This window comes from Silene latifolia, chromosome 5, assembly GCF_048544455.1.
Source record: "Silene latifolia isolate original U9 population chromosome 5, ASM4854445v1, whole genome shotgun sequence".
Lineage (NCBI taxonomy): Eukaryota > Viridiplantae > Streptophyta > Magnoliopsida > Caryophyllales > Caryophyllaceae > Silene > Silene latifolia.
In genome coordinates this window covers 29,269,644-29,283,869 of record NC_133530.1, presented here as the reverse complement: position 1 = coordinate 29,283,869, position 14,226 = coordinate 29,269,644, and the positions used below count along the sequence as shown (strand labels likewise).

The following is a 14,226-nucleotide window of genomic DNA, read 5'->3' as shown; positions in this document are numbered from 1 at the left end:
TATATATATATACACAGAAAATCCCAGAAAATCAAGAACAATAAATGACAACTTTATATACACTACTATACAATATTCTCTACCGAGATTATCATTTAATACACGATGACCCAAACAAGTATGAATTTAGAACAGAAAATTTGAATTTTACCGGAATATGTCAACGAAATGTGAAAATGGGTGCAACTTCTAGTCTGAGAACATTTTAGGGGAATAGTTTATTAAAAAGTTTATAAAAGGAAGTTTTTTTTTTAGAAAAGTGGTATATAAAAGGGTGTAATTATGAAGAAAATGGAGAGAAAAAGAAATGGAGCGGATCCATACTCAAATAGGAGGTAGTACAATTTACATGAAAGACTTGTTTGACGGACAAAAGGAAGACTTGACCCTTGAGGGACGTGGTTGACGGGCAGAAGGAAGACTTGACCCTTGAGGGACGTGGTTGACGGGCAGAAGGAAGACTTGACCCTTGAGACCGGCAAGGTTCTACTTCATACGGTAATCGTATCAGCAGGTTCATGAATGCTAAGATCATCAAACATAGCACAGGGATAACCATATAAAAAAAGTCTTGTGTCTAATGTCAAGATGGAACATGTAAAACTCGAACTTCGCGACGCGCCACACTTTTACATCAAAACAAATGCCGATCTCAATATGCTCTGTTTGCAGATAAGTAGATTACATAAAGATTGTCACAATATAAACGAGTATTGTCTTTTTAGATAGATAGTGAGGCTCCAACCAAGGGTTTCGAAACCACTATGGCCAAAGCATGATATTCCGCTTCACCATTGGATAGAAACATACTAGTGTTTAGTTTACGTATCCTAAAAATAAATATAATACCAAGATTATTGAAAAAATATATTTACGTAATCTAATGATGAACTCTAGTCAAATAGTGACTATATAAATGAAATGAAAGGAGTATACATACAGTGGAACAATTTTATTGTAACCAACATAGCGGGTCCTTTTCTGAGAGGACCCTAAGGGTCCGTTTGGATTGAAGGAATTGGAGAGAAGGGGAGGGGAGGGGAGGGGAAGGGAGGGATTTAATTTCCTTTGTTTGGATAAAAAATATGGGAGAAAGGAAATGGAAGGGGAGAGAAATGAGAGGACTTATTTTCCCTCCTATAGAACAAATTATAATCTTTCCAAGGGTGGCAAGATTTGGAAAGAAAACATTATTTGGACTCTAATTATACCACCACCATCCTTCAATCCTCCATCCATTCTTCATCTCCCTCCTTTCTCCCCTTCCATTTCCCTTCATAATTTTTGTTATCCAAACACCCACATTCCATTTGCCCTCCCCTTCTCTCCCCTCCCTTCACCTCCCCTCACTCCCCCTCCCCTCCCTTTCCCTCCTAAAATTGTATCCAAACGGACCCTAATTTGAGACAAAGTCATGTATTAATGTATTCCTTATTTAATCAGAGTTAATGAGTTAGTCTAATTCAATAGACAGCCTTACATAGGTACATAACTAACTATATATATATATATATATATATATATATATATAGGACCATATCTAATCAGTTAACACACCAATCAAAAACTTGTTCATAGCAAAAGTTAAAACCCGACTTGTGTTTGATTGAATGAACAATGTTAAGAACATGTGTTATAACACAGTTTGTTTTCATATTGCTACTGAACTTGGGTGCATTAAATGTACACCAGGGCTTCGCAATAGGGTGCCATGAGGCGGAACGAGAGGCCCTCCTCAAGTTCAAGCACAGTCTTAGTAACCCAACAAATATGTTGTCATCTTGGGAGGGCAAGGGTTGTTGTGATTGGGATGGAGTGAGCTGTGACAATGTTACAGCCTTCGTCACCCGTCTCGACCTACACAACCCTTTTTATTCGCCTGATGGCGCTAGTAGTGACTCACCATCCTCTCCAAAACTAGACCCTTCTCTGCTTGGACTCAGCCACCTGAACTACTTGGATTTGAGCAGCATTGACTTCCTAGGCAGTCAAATCCCCAAGTTCATAGGTGCTTTCAAGCATCTCAGGTATTTGAACCTATCCTATTCAGACTTTAGCGACATTGTGCCATCCCAGCTCAGCAATCTTACTAGATTACAGACACTCGATTTGAACTCCAATCAGTTCTTATCCAGTGATTTACATTGGGTTTCTAAACTTGTAAGTTTGCAATATCTGGATTTCGGTGGTAATTATATACTTCACTCCAATAATTCCATGGACGCACTCAACATGCCTCCTTCTTTGCTAGACCTGCATCTTCGTGAATGTCAGAATCTTGAGAATAAACCCTTATTACTTAGCAGCCTTTTCTCTAATTCCACTTGGCTTTCCAGGATTCAATACCTTGATTTTGCATATAACTTCATAGGTGGAACACTGCCTTACGTTTTTGCCCACATGACCTCCCTAACACACCTTGACCTTTCAGGAAATAAATTAAATGGCTCAATCCCATTGTGGTTGGGAAATATGACCTCCCTAACATACCTTGACCTTTCAAACAATGAATTAGAAGGCTCAATCCCACTCTCGATGAGTAACATGAGAAAACTCGAATATCTCGACCTTAGCTCTAACAGATTTAGTAGCATCGAGGGAGGTGCGATCATGGGTATACTAGGGAACTTATGCAAGCTCATAAATTTTGATTTGTCATACAATTCTATTGGAGGGAGCATAGGAACTAGCCACAAAAATTTCTCAAAATGCGTCAGTTATGATTTGGAGAATTTGAGGTTGGGTCAAAACATGATCGGAGGCATGTTGCCTCCGTGGCTGGGGGACTTCAAGCATTTGAGAGTCCTTGATTTAAAAAACAATAGTATAAATGGTCGTATTCCAATATCAATAGAAAGCCTAACTTACTTGGAAGAGTTAGACCTCTCCTTTAATACTCTCAATGGTACTCTCCCTCAAGGATTGGGACAATGCAAGTCCCTTGTTCACATTGACCTCTCCTTTAATAATCTCACTGGCGCTCTCCCTCAAAGATTGGGACAATGCAAGTCCCTTATTCACATTGACCTCTCGTCAAACTTTCTACATGGTGTGCTTTCCGAGTCCCACTTAGCTAACCTCTCAAAATTAGATTATCTAGACCTAAGTTTCAATGTCGTGGAGTGGAACATTAGTTCTAATTGGTCACCGCCTTTTCAAATATCTAGGCTCCTCATGGCATCCTGTAAAATCCAATCTGAGTTCCCACTATGGATTAGTGATCAGGCCAAGCTCCGGAGTTTAGATTTCTCGGATAATAAGATCTCCGGAGAGCTACCTCAATGTTTTAGAAGCAATCAGTTGGCTGATATAAATATTTCTCACAATCGAATTACAGGCCCAGTCCCACACTTCAACTCTTCGCTTGAATCCATGGATCTCTCGTTTAACTTGCTTTCAGGGTCACTTGTATATCACGATCCTTCTACTAAGAATAATACATCAGTCGGCGCTCGCATATGTCTTCCCATAGGTCAACTTCGTAGATTGGAGTACCTAGATCTTCAGAAGAATAACATTTCAGGAGGCATTCCTGATTGTTGGGCTGATTTTGGTTTTATAGGTTATATCAACTTAGCTTCCAACAATCTTTCAGGGATTATTCCCTTGTCTATGGGACTGATTCTGCCATTAACATTTCTCAAGTTGAGTGAAAATTCTCTTCGAGGCCCGATTCCTCCAACATTGGGTAATAATTCAGACTTGCAAATTCTGGATCTTGGTGAGAATAAGCTAGTTGGGAATATACCAAGTAATTGGGGAAGCGATACTTTTCTAGCACTGCTCAGGCTACGCGGAAATCAACTTACTGGTTCTATTCCACCAACATTGTGTTCAATCCATACACTCCAATTTATTGACCTTTCCTTGAACAACTTGACAGGAGACATACCTCGTTGTTTTGGCCACTTACTGAGCGGCCTGGTTTATTCTTTTCCTCTAGTCCGAGATGATAGCACAATGGTGGTTCTGAAAGGAGCAGAACTACAATACACAACAACTCTCGAGTTTGTCATAAACTTAGACCTTTCATGTAATGCCTTAACAGGCACCATCCCTGAAGAGATCACAAACCTATCTGCACTTATCGGTCTTAACTTGTCTCACAACCATCTGACTGGGAATATCCCAGACAAGATCGGTGAAATGACATCTTTAGAATCCCTCGATCTATCTAACAATAATCTGTCAGGCACAATCCCGCCAAGCATCTCAGACTTAACTTCATTGGTTCGTCTCAACTTGTCCTACAACAAATTACAAGGAGAAATCCCCACCGGACATCAACTCCAAGTGCTCGAAGATCCATCAATGACATATATAGGCAACCCTGGACTTTGTGGTGACCCTTTGCCAAACAAATGCAGGACCAAGCAAATCGAAAATCACCTATCCAAGGACAAGAAAACCCACACAAGGAATCAAGAAAGAAGTTTGGGAAAAACCAGTGTTGTATTTGGTAATAATGTCGGGATTTGCAACTGGATTTTGGGGAGTAGTGGGGAGTTTGCTGCTCAAGACGAGGTTCAGGTTCGCTTTCTTTCAGGTTGTGGGAAATGTCGCGGATTACTTTTATGTTCAAGTAATGATAAGGATCAACAAGCTCAAAAATCAGCGGTAAGTTTCCTGATTGTCATGTTATGAATGAATGTATGTGCTGAATAGCATGAAGCTAACAGTTTGGCATAGATCATCATGAATTTAAATTCGCTTGTAACCGTTAATTTGGCTTTGTATTTATTGTATAAATAAGATGCAATTTCAGGGCACTAAGTCGTAGTCCGTAGATACAAATGGCTACTTTTATGTGTTGAATTCTAATAACTGTGATTTTATGATTTCCTGCTAACAGATTGCTATGCAGGTGATTTACCTGTTTCTTAGGAGGGCCTAATTTGATCCAGATACATGTATACTTGTTGTTGTTTTTGGGCTGTCGTTTAACTGCAATATAAACTCAATCCAATTTTTGGGTACCAAAAAAAACGTCACATATTAACTAAAGGGGGTTATTGAGTTACTCCACCTACTTGGATTGGTTACTAATCAAGCTAAAACAAATCGAATCATGTCAAGTTTGGTTTTTATCAGGTCAGTTTAATTTTCCGAGTTGAGTTGGGTCTATGTTAAGTCCTTGTCCGGTGACTGGTTAGGCGGGTCTAGTTTGGTCAAGTTATCACGACAACTAGTCAGTAACTGGAAAAATGTATGCGTGGAATAATATGCCAAGTAGGTACCTGCAAATGATGAATGACAAAAAAAAAAGAGGTTATTTTTAAACATACAATAACGGAATATCGGTTATTAAACATTTTTTTCATGAAGTCAAAAAAATTGTTGACTTAATGGTCTTTACTGGACACTCATGTCCAATTGTCGGACTCTTTTGAGGTGGTTTGAAAATCAATGACTTCAGCTTCCCTCTTCATCCAAAAAGATGAAACAGATTGGTCATTCTAGAAAATTAACCTAGTTTCTTTACCTTAAAAAAAAAAAGAAAAAATAACGGAATATTGACCAGAATTATTATTATCATAGGAAGACTTGCATTGAGGAGCCTGTTACAAAAGTCCAAGAGTATCATGGTGGAAGAAGACTTAGAGGACTTGAGGGACTACTTCTAAAAGTGGCCACTTCTGAGTTCTGACCTTGACTGTGGTTTTTAGTGCTTGATGTCCTAACTCTTTAAGTCGCTAAAAATGGGTTATTTTACAAATTAATTGAGTTTTTAGGGTCGATTTCAAACTATTTGAGCTAATGGATTAACATCATCACTTGTATTTGTAGTTTTATATAAAAACAGGAAAAAAAATTTCAAGTGATGACGTGGACTCATTTGTCCAAATAGTTTGAGACCGACCTCAAAAACCCAATAAATTTGTCAAAAAACCCCATTTAACAAAAAAGTTGCACAACTAAAGATAGGAGAAAGTAGAACACTATAAAATAGCAATTTCTTTTATTTTATCAATGTATTTCTCAAATGTTTAAATAGCTACTAATGAGTAAGGATTAGTCGTCGTTTCCTACTATCAAAACAATTTATAAACTCTGATAAAAAGGTAGTATCTATTGAGTATCGAACTTGAGGATGGTGTGGGTTTCTACTCAATTCGTTCTAGGTCTATTTTAGTCGAACAATAAGAGGATTTGAAGTTTATGCAACTAATTCAAGAAACTAAAACAGTGATAAAGCAAATGATGTAAACGATTTATGTTAAAACTGGGGTCTTTGGGTTCCCCTAAGTGGGTAAAGCCGTAAAGGTAAACAACGGTAAATAATCGGGTATGGGTAGTGGTTAGCCTAGGTAAGAGACTTAATATCTTGGTCTCCCTAAAGATAGACACACAATTTTCATTAAGTATCTGTTGAGCTTATTGTGTTGATGATGACAAACCAATTGTTTCTAATGTTTCTCTTAAGTTTTCTTAATAGGATTTACAAAGATTGATGATGATCAAAGTAGAATGAAGCCAAGGATGAAGATCGTCTTGTATTGTTTAAGGGTCCATAGGTTCGAGTTAGAAAAATATTAACTTTGTTATACTGAGGTAACAGTGTCGCCCACTGTTACCTTCCTGGACGGATGAACCATTATTTTCAAAAGGAATATATTTCTCTTTTATTTAATTGTGGCATCTCATCTAACTAATTTAAGTAATTAGATTAGTTAGTAAGATGTAAGTTTTGCCTAAACAAGTTAAGATTCCAAGTTTGTGTTTTTGAAAGCTTTTTAAAGACTTCCCCTATTTGCCCAAGTCACATGTGTGACTCTTGGCAAAGAAGGAAAGAAAACCTTTCTTGCTTGTTTTTTTGACTACCCATTTTGGTGCAAGGAAAATGCTTTTGACTGAAAACTTGTGGCTTACTAAACTTGATTTACTTTATATTAATTTAATATAAAGTAAACTCCACCCTTCTTCCTCTATATAAAGAGATGCTCCTTCTTTGCATAAAATACACTTTCATAGCTTATAAAATCTGAGAAAGAAATTGAAAACCTTTGCAAAACCCTTAATGCTTTCAAGTATTTAAAATCTTTTAAATTGCAAGTTTTTCATATTTCTTACAAGTCTCAAAAATGGTTCATTTGTTTAAGTATGGCTTAGCTTAATATCTTTCTTCTCTTAGTTGATCGAAAATTGATCTCTCCCGTTCTTAAGTGAACAACTTAGAGATATTTGATCCTATAACTATTTGAGAACTAGATAGAGCTTAAAGAAACGGAGTAGTTTCTTGAGTAGCACAATCGGAGTAGATTGTGGGGATCTCATTGTAATAGAATAATTGTAGTTAGAGTTAATTACATTATCAAATTATTAATGAGAAGTAGATTGGACGTAGGCCTATAGAGTGCAGGCCGAACCAATTCAAAACTGATTGTGTTGAACTTATTTCGTTTATTTATTTCCGCTGCATTTCTTAGTTTGTCGTTTTTATTATCTTCAAAGATCTACTATCTATATCACGTTGGTCTGTTGTTTACAGTTTATACAAAGACAACAAGTTACAGTCCGTTACACTGTTGCCTTCATCATAACCAACGACACTTCTTTTAATCTCCATTTAAAAGAGGTTGTGTTAGGTATTTGAGATATCATTTCATTTAACTAACTTAAATCAATTAAGTTAAGTTAAAAATTTTAAAAGGTACCTAATTCACCCCCTCCCCCTCTTAGGTACTTCGGGATCCTAAACTCTTCAATTGGTATCAGAGCCTCGTGCTCTTGATCGAGGTTTATCACCTTAGAGTTTGAATCTTGGGAGATGGATCCCTCAAAACACTCCAAGATCCCGGTCTTTACCGGTGAGAATTTTGGATGGTGGAAGCTCAAAATGGAGCATTACAATAAAAGTATTGATTATCAATGTTGGAAAATCATCGAAAACGGACCTCTTACTATTGAGGAAACCGACATCCTTACGGGTTTTACTAAGGTCAAAGATGAGAAAGATTACAATGAAAACGATTTTAAATTGGCCGAGAAAAACTCAAAAGCGATGTCGATTCTTCAACGGTGTGTTGGTGAGGCCGAAGTGAGTCGGATTTCTGGATGTCCTACGGCTAAATTAATTTGGGATTCCCTTGTGCTTGCCTATGAAGGGACGTCTCAAGTTAGAAAACACCGTATTGACCTTCTCATGCAACAATATGAGATGTTTCACATGTCAAAGGACGAGTCCATAAATAGCTTTTTATCTCGCTTTTCGTGTATTATAAATGAACTAAAAAGCCTAGGAAGAAATTTCGAGTCCGAAGACATCATTCGAAAAATTCTTCGTAGTCTTACCACTAAATGGCAACCTAAGGTTACCGCCATAGAGAAAGCCAAAGATCTATCCACTCTATCTCTTCATGAACTAATGGGATCACTAATGGCTCACGAGTTCAATCTCGATAAGCATTCTAGTGAATCCTCAAGGGGAAAGAGTCTTGCTTTAGCATCCTCTTCAATTGATGATGAGGATGAAGAAGAAGATGAGTTTGCTTTGTTCTCTAGGAACTTAGTTGGAATGGTGAATGGCCATGGTCATAAAAAGTTCAACAATAACTACACGAAAAAACGCTTTCCAAAGAAAAGACCCTCCACCACTATTGGATGCTTTAAATGTGGTGACAAATCACATCAAATTAAAGAATGTCCTAAGTGGGATGAGATTAAGTCCAAAGATAAGCGAGATAAAGCTAAAAAGGACTACAAAAACCGAGTCATATCCGCCATATGGGGAATGTCCGACTCCGAGGACGATGAAATCATCGAGGAGGAATTAGAGGCTAAAATGTGTATTACAAGTCGTCTCAAGGACAAAGTCTCAAAACCCTCTAAAACCGAGCATCTTAGATGTCTTATGGCTCATCCCGATGTGTCCGACTCCGATTCCGACAATGAGGTAAAACTTCTAAAGGCCAAAGCTAGGACTTACTCCAAAGAAAAAGTATGTAAGCTTCTTGACAAACTCTTTGATAAGTGTCGTTCACAAACTGAAAAGTTGGATCTCATGCAAAATGAAATAGAGGAAATTGCTCAAGAAAACTATCATCTTAAAAGTGAACTTAAGGCAACAGACAAAGCATGATCATTGTTGCCTCCTCGAGGTGAAAAGAGTAAACAAATTGAACAAGGAGTTGTCTAACGAACTAGAGTGTCTTAGGTCGAACCCCAATGATGTTTCTGATCTTGAAAATGTCAATACCACTCTGATTTTACAAATGTCCATGATAACTAAGGAACGTGATGAACTTCTAAATGAACAATCCATATCTAAAGGTGCAATTAATGACTTAGTTGATGAGATAGAAGAACTTAAAACAACAAGTGTCTCGGATCATTTGCCTCGACAATGTCAAGGAAGTGTCAAATAAACTAGTCAGTAATTTATCTAAAGAGAATGAGTGTCTCAAAGTCAACTTAGATGCCTACAAAAGGGAGATTAGAATGCTTCATGAAAAACTTGTCAAATTTCAAAATGAATCTCCCGAATGTAGCTCATCTAGATCCAAAATTGTTCATTTAGAAAATTGTATTTCTAGTCTTAAGCTTAATGTTCAAGATAAGATGGAAAATCTCATGGAATTGAATGAAAGATTTGTCAAAATGAGATCCAAGTACGAAGAGTCAAAGGAGAAAATGGGTTACCTCGTGTCTAAACTCAATGACCAAACCCGTGACATCATAGTTGAGAAAAGAATGTCCATTGAAAGTGAAAACAATGATGATCTTAAAAGAGAAAAGGAGAAGATTGTACATCTCACCACTAGAGTCAATGATTTAACCAAGGAACTTGTTGAGGCTAAGAATGTGTCTAAGAATTGGGAAGGAAGTCAAAAGGTCTTAAATTTCCTCACTAATCAGTCCAAGAGATGTGACAAAACTATTGGTCTTGGTTTCAAATGGAACAGTCGATCCATCCTTGCCTCGAAAAACCAGATCCAACTCAAACCGACTTTAGAAGAAGGAAATATGTTGGTCTTCCCGAGTACATCATTTGCAACTATTGTGGTAAAACTGGTCATGTCTTTAATGCTTGCAAGAAAAGACATAGTGACATTAACAAAAATATTAAGGTTGTAAAACAAGTTTGGATTCGAAAAGATTTGTTGCGAAATGTGAAGGATAAAAAGGGACCCAAATTTATTTGGGTTCCTAAACTCAAAGTCTAATCTTGTGTAGGGCTTGGTGAGAGGCGGCCGCAATTGGTACTTGGATAGTGGATGTTCTCGTCACATGACGGGAGATAGAAGCCAATTCCTCTCACTAGAAGCTTATGATGATGACAAGGTAACTTTTGGCGACGACAAGAAAGGTGAAATAATAGGCATGGGAAAGGTCGGTAAGTCATCGTTACTTTGTGTCGACAATGTGCGGCTTGTCAAAGGTTTGAAACATAATCTCCTTAGCATTTCTCAACTTTGTGACAAAGGTAATATTGTGGAATTTAGTGCTAATTTGTGTCGAATAATTGATGCCACAACTCATGAAATTATTCTCGAAGGGAGACGTGTCAAAGATGTTTACTTAACCGACTTAAACACGTTATCCGGTCATACCATGTCATGCATGAGTGTAATGAAAAATGATCCTTGGTTGTGGCACAAAAGGTTTGGACATGTTAGTGCTAAAACTCTTAATACTCTTAAAAGACTTGACTTGGTAGAAGGATTTCCTAACATGAAATTTGACTTTGATAAAGTATGTGATGAATGTGCTAGATGTAAACATGTTAGAAGTTCCTTTAGGTCTAAAAGAATTGTGAGTACTCTTCGCCCATTACAACTTTTGCATATCGACTTATGTGGACCAATGAGAACTAGAAGTAGAGGAGGTAGTCGTTATGTGTGTGTCATTGTTGATGATTATTCTAGGTTTGTTTGGGCACTTTTCTTGAGTTCCAAGAGTGAGGCATTTGATGAATTTTTAATTTGGTTGAAAAAGATTCAAAACAAACTTGATCTCAAACTTGTTTCCATAAGAACCGATCATGGAACCGAATTCGAAAATTCATCATTTAGCGCTTATTGTAATGACAATGGTGTAGACCATAATTTTTCGGCTCCTAGAACACCACAACAAAATGGAGTGGTCGAACGAATGAATAGGACCCTTGAAAGTATGGCTAGAACCATGTTGTTGTGTAGTAAATTGCCTAAAGACTTTTGGGCCGAAGCGGTAAACACCGCTTGCTATATTCATAATCGAGTCATGATAAGAAGCATAATCAATAAAACACCCTATGAAATTTTACGTGGTAGAAAACCCAATATCTCATATTTTAGATGCTTTGGAAGCAAATGTTTTGTTCACAACAATGGTAAAGACAACTTGGGAAAATTCGATCCACGTAGTGATGAAGCGGTTTTTATTGGTTATTCCGACCATAGCAGGCTTATAAAGTTTATAACAAACGAACCATGCGAATTGAAGAAAGTGTCCATGTCATATTTGATGAATCTAGCATTCTTGGACAGGTACAAAATGATGGAGAAGATAATGAAGATGATGAATTTGAGATAGGTCTTGTAAGAAAAGACTTTGTGTTTGAGGATGAAGAAGCTCCAAACAATGACGTTGGGCAACAATCACAGACACTGTTTCCTTCTGATGCAAGCACCAGTTCAGGGGGAACAAACAGAGACACTGTTGCCTCTAATTCAACATCTCGTTCAAAGAACAGCTTCCCACGATCGTTGCCTCCACCTCCCGAACGAATGATCTCGGACACTTTGTTGCCTCGGGAGAATCCTCGGACACTATTCCGAGATCCTTCCTCTAATCAACAGACAACGATCTCGAGATCTGTTGCCTGCGAGGGGAAGAAACCCCTTTCGTCCTAAGAAAATGGAAGCATCAAAGCTCTCACCCTCTTTCCAACTTGATAAGTGATCTAAATTCCGGAATAAGAACAAGGGCATCCTTACACAACTTTTGCGCTCATAATGCCTTCTTATCCCAAATCGAGCCTTCAAATGTGACTATCGCCTTAGCCGATGATGATTGGCTAGTTGCCATGCAAGAGGAACTAAATCAATTCAAAAGGAACGAGGTATGGCACTTAGTCCCTAGACCACCCAACCACACCGTCATTGGTACTAGGTGGGTCTTTCGCAATAAGCTTGATGATTCGGGTGAAATTGTAAGGAATAAAGCTAGGCTAGTGGTGCAAGGTTATAATCAACAAGAGGGAATCGATTATGATGAAACCTATGCACCGGTAGCCCGGCTTGAAGCCATACGATTACTCATTGCTTTTGCGGCTCACAAAGGCATTAAACTCTTCCAAATGGATGTCAAAACCGCTTTCTTAAATGGATATTTGGAAGAAGATGTCTTTGTGGAGCAACCTCCGGGTTTCTTAGACAATGATTTTCCTAAACATTTTTTCAAATTAGACAAAGCTCTTTATGGTTTAAAACAAGCACCTAGGTGTTGGTAAGATAGGTTGTCTAAATTTCTCATTGAAAACGGTTTTAGAAGAGGTTCCGTTGATAAAACATTGTTTTTAAAGACACATCTATTTGAATGTTGATTGTCCAAGTATATGTTGATGATATTATATTTGGTGCAACTAATGAACTTCTTTGTGTCTATTTTTCGGAACTAATGAAATCGGAATTTGAAATGAGCATGATGGGTGAGTTAGGATTCTTTCTTGGGCTCCAAATCAAGCAATCTAAGGATGGAATCATGATCCATCAACAAAAGTACATTAAAGAAATGCTAAACAAATTTGGGATGACTCAAGGTTATTCCGATGCGGACTATGCGGGGTGTACGGTGGATCGTAAAAGTACATCCGGTGTTGCTACTTTCTTGGGCCCATGTCTTGTTTCTTGGGCTTCGAAGAAGCAAAATACGGTCGCTCTTTCTACGGCCGAAAGCGAATATGTCGGTCTGGCGCCTTTGTTGCTCTCAACTCTTATGGGTGAGACAACAACTTTCCGACTTTGGTATGTTTTACGATTCCGTCCCCATTATGTGTGATAATACAAGTGCTATAAACATTTCAAAAAATCCCATCCAACATTCACGAACTAAGCATATTGAAATCCGACATCATTTTCTTCGTGATCATGTAGAAAAAGGTAATATTAGTCTTAAATTTTGTAAAACCGAGGATCAAATTGCCGATATTTTCACTAAACCACTTGCAAGAGCACAATTTGAAAAACTTAGGTTAGAGGTTGGCTTGATTAATAACATGTAATCACTTTATTTATTCACATTATCTCATATGATTGACTAATTAGAGTGTATAAGTGCAAAATTTGATCACCCTGGCAAAGCATTTTAAGAAACCTGGTTGATGATTGTGTTTAAGTGTATTTATTCAAATTTGTGTTTATTTTCCAAAGATTTTTGTATTTTATGATAATGCAAGTCTTCCTCTACACACCTCCACAAAACTCCCACCCACTGTCCAATATTAAATCCAATTAAAACCTCATCTAACATCCTTCATTACTCTTCCCTTTTAAACCTGATAAACCCAACATACATTTTAAACCCTCCATCACCTCCAAGTTAAGTCAACAATGGCAACCACCCACATCTTCATCACCTCGTAATCCATGATAGCTACAATTTGACCTTGAAGAAGAGGAAAAGGAAAATTCACTCCAAATGCTCATCGACTTGCTCTTGAAGGCCATCGCCAAAAGCGATCCAAGGTGACATGATCTGAAATCGTCCAAAAAAAAAAAAAAAAAAAAACGCTGCTCTTCATTCATATGCTGAAATGAAATATATGAATATGATTGAAGATGACCCAATGATTACAAAGGTTTGTGTGAAAGTTTCCAATAATCTTATGTTGGATTGAAGAAAAGAAAGTGATAAGAAATCAAAGGTTTTGAATGTAAGGGATGAAGGAAAAGGTATCTTAATTGAAGAAATTAAGAATGAATTTGTAGACATATGTCAAGATTAGATCTGAATTGAATACTCAACCGATTACAAAGCTTGCCAAGAGTGGAATTTGTGTGTTCGACAGACCGCCGGAAATCATTTTTGCTCCGGTCATTGTTTTGCGTTCTCCGGGAATGAATCTTTCTCAACTTTGAAACCCGGTTTCTCCTAAGCCTAACCCACAAATTAACCTCTTATTTTGCTCACTTGCTTTATTATCTTATCTTAAATTATTTGGTTTATTTATATTAATTTGCCTTCATATGTTTAAATACTCTCTATATCCTAACCTTGGTGCTTTGTTGTGTCCGTCTTCTTTTG

The 14,226-nt window shown here is 37.5% G+C and overlaps 1 protein-coding gene across 1 annotated transcript; it reads left to right on the top strand.

The window, feature by feature from the left end:
* The first annotated feature begins 1,537 nt into the window (after window positions 1–1,537).
* Window positions 1,538–9,365, top strand: LOC141655149 (receptor-like protein EIX2). The gene is made up of 3 exons (XM_074462241.1): window positions 1,538–4,617; window positions 4,853–4,864; window positions 9,018–9,365. The coding sequence occupies exons 1-3, from the start codon at window positions 1,618–1,620 to the stop codon at window positions 9,363–9,365; spliced, it is 3,360 nt and encodes a 1,119-aa protein (XP_074318342.1). The 5' UTR covers window positions 1,538–1,617.
* Window positions 9,366–14,226: the final 4,861 nt, after the last annotated feature.

What these genes read in the sequence shown, in the direction of transcription:
- LOC141655149 (XM_074462241.1), top strand. Translation starts at nt 1,618, where the DNA reads ATGTTAAGAACATGTGTTATAACACAGTTTGTTTTCATATTGCTACTG.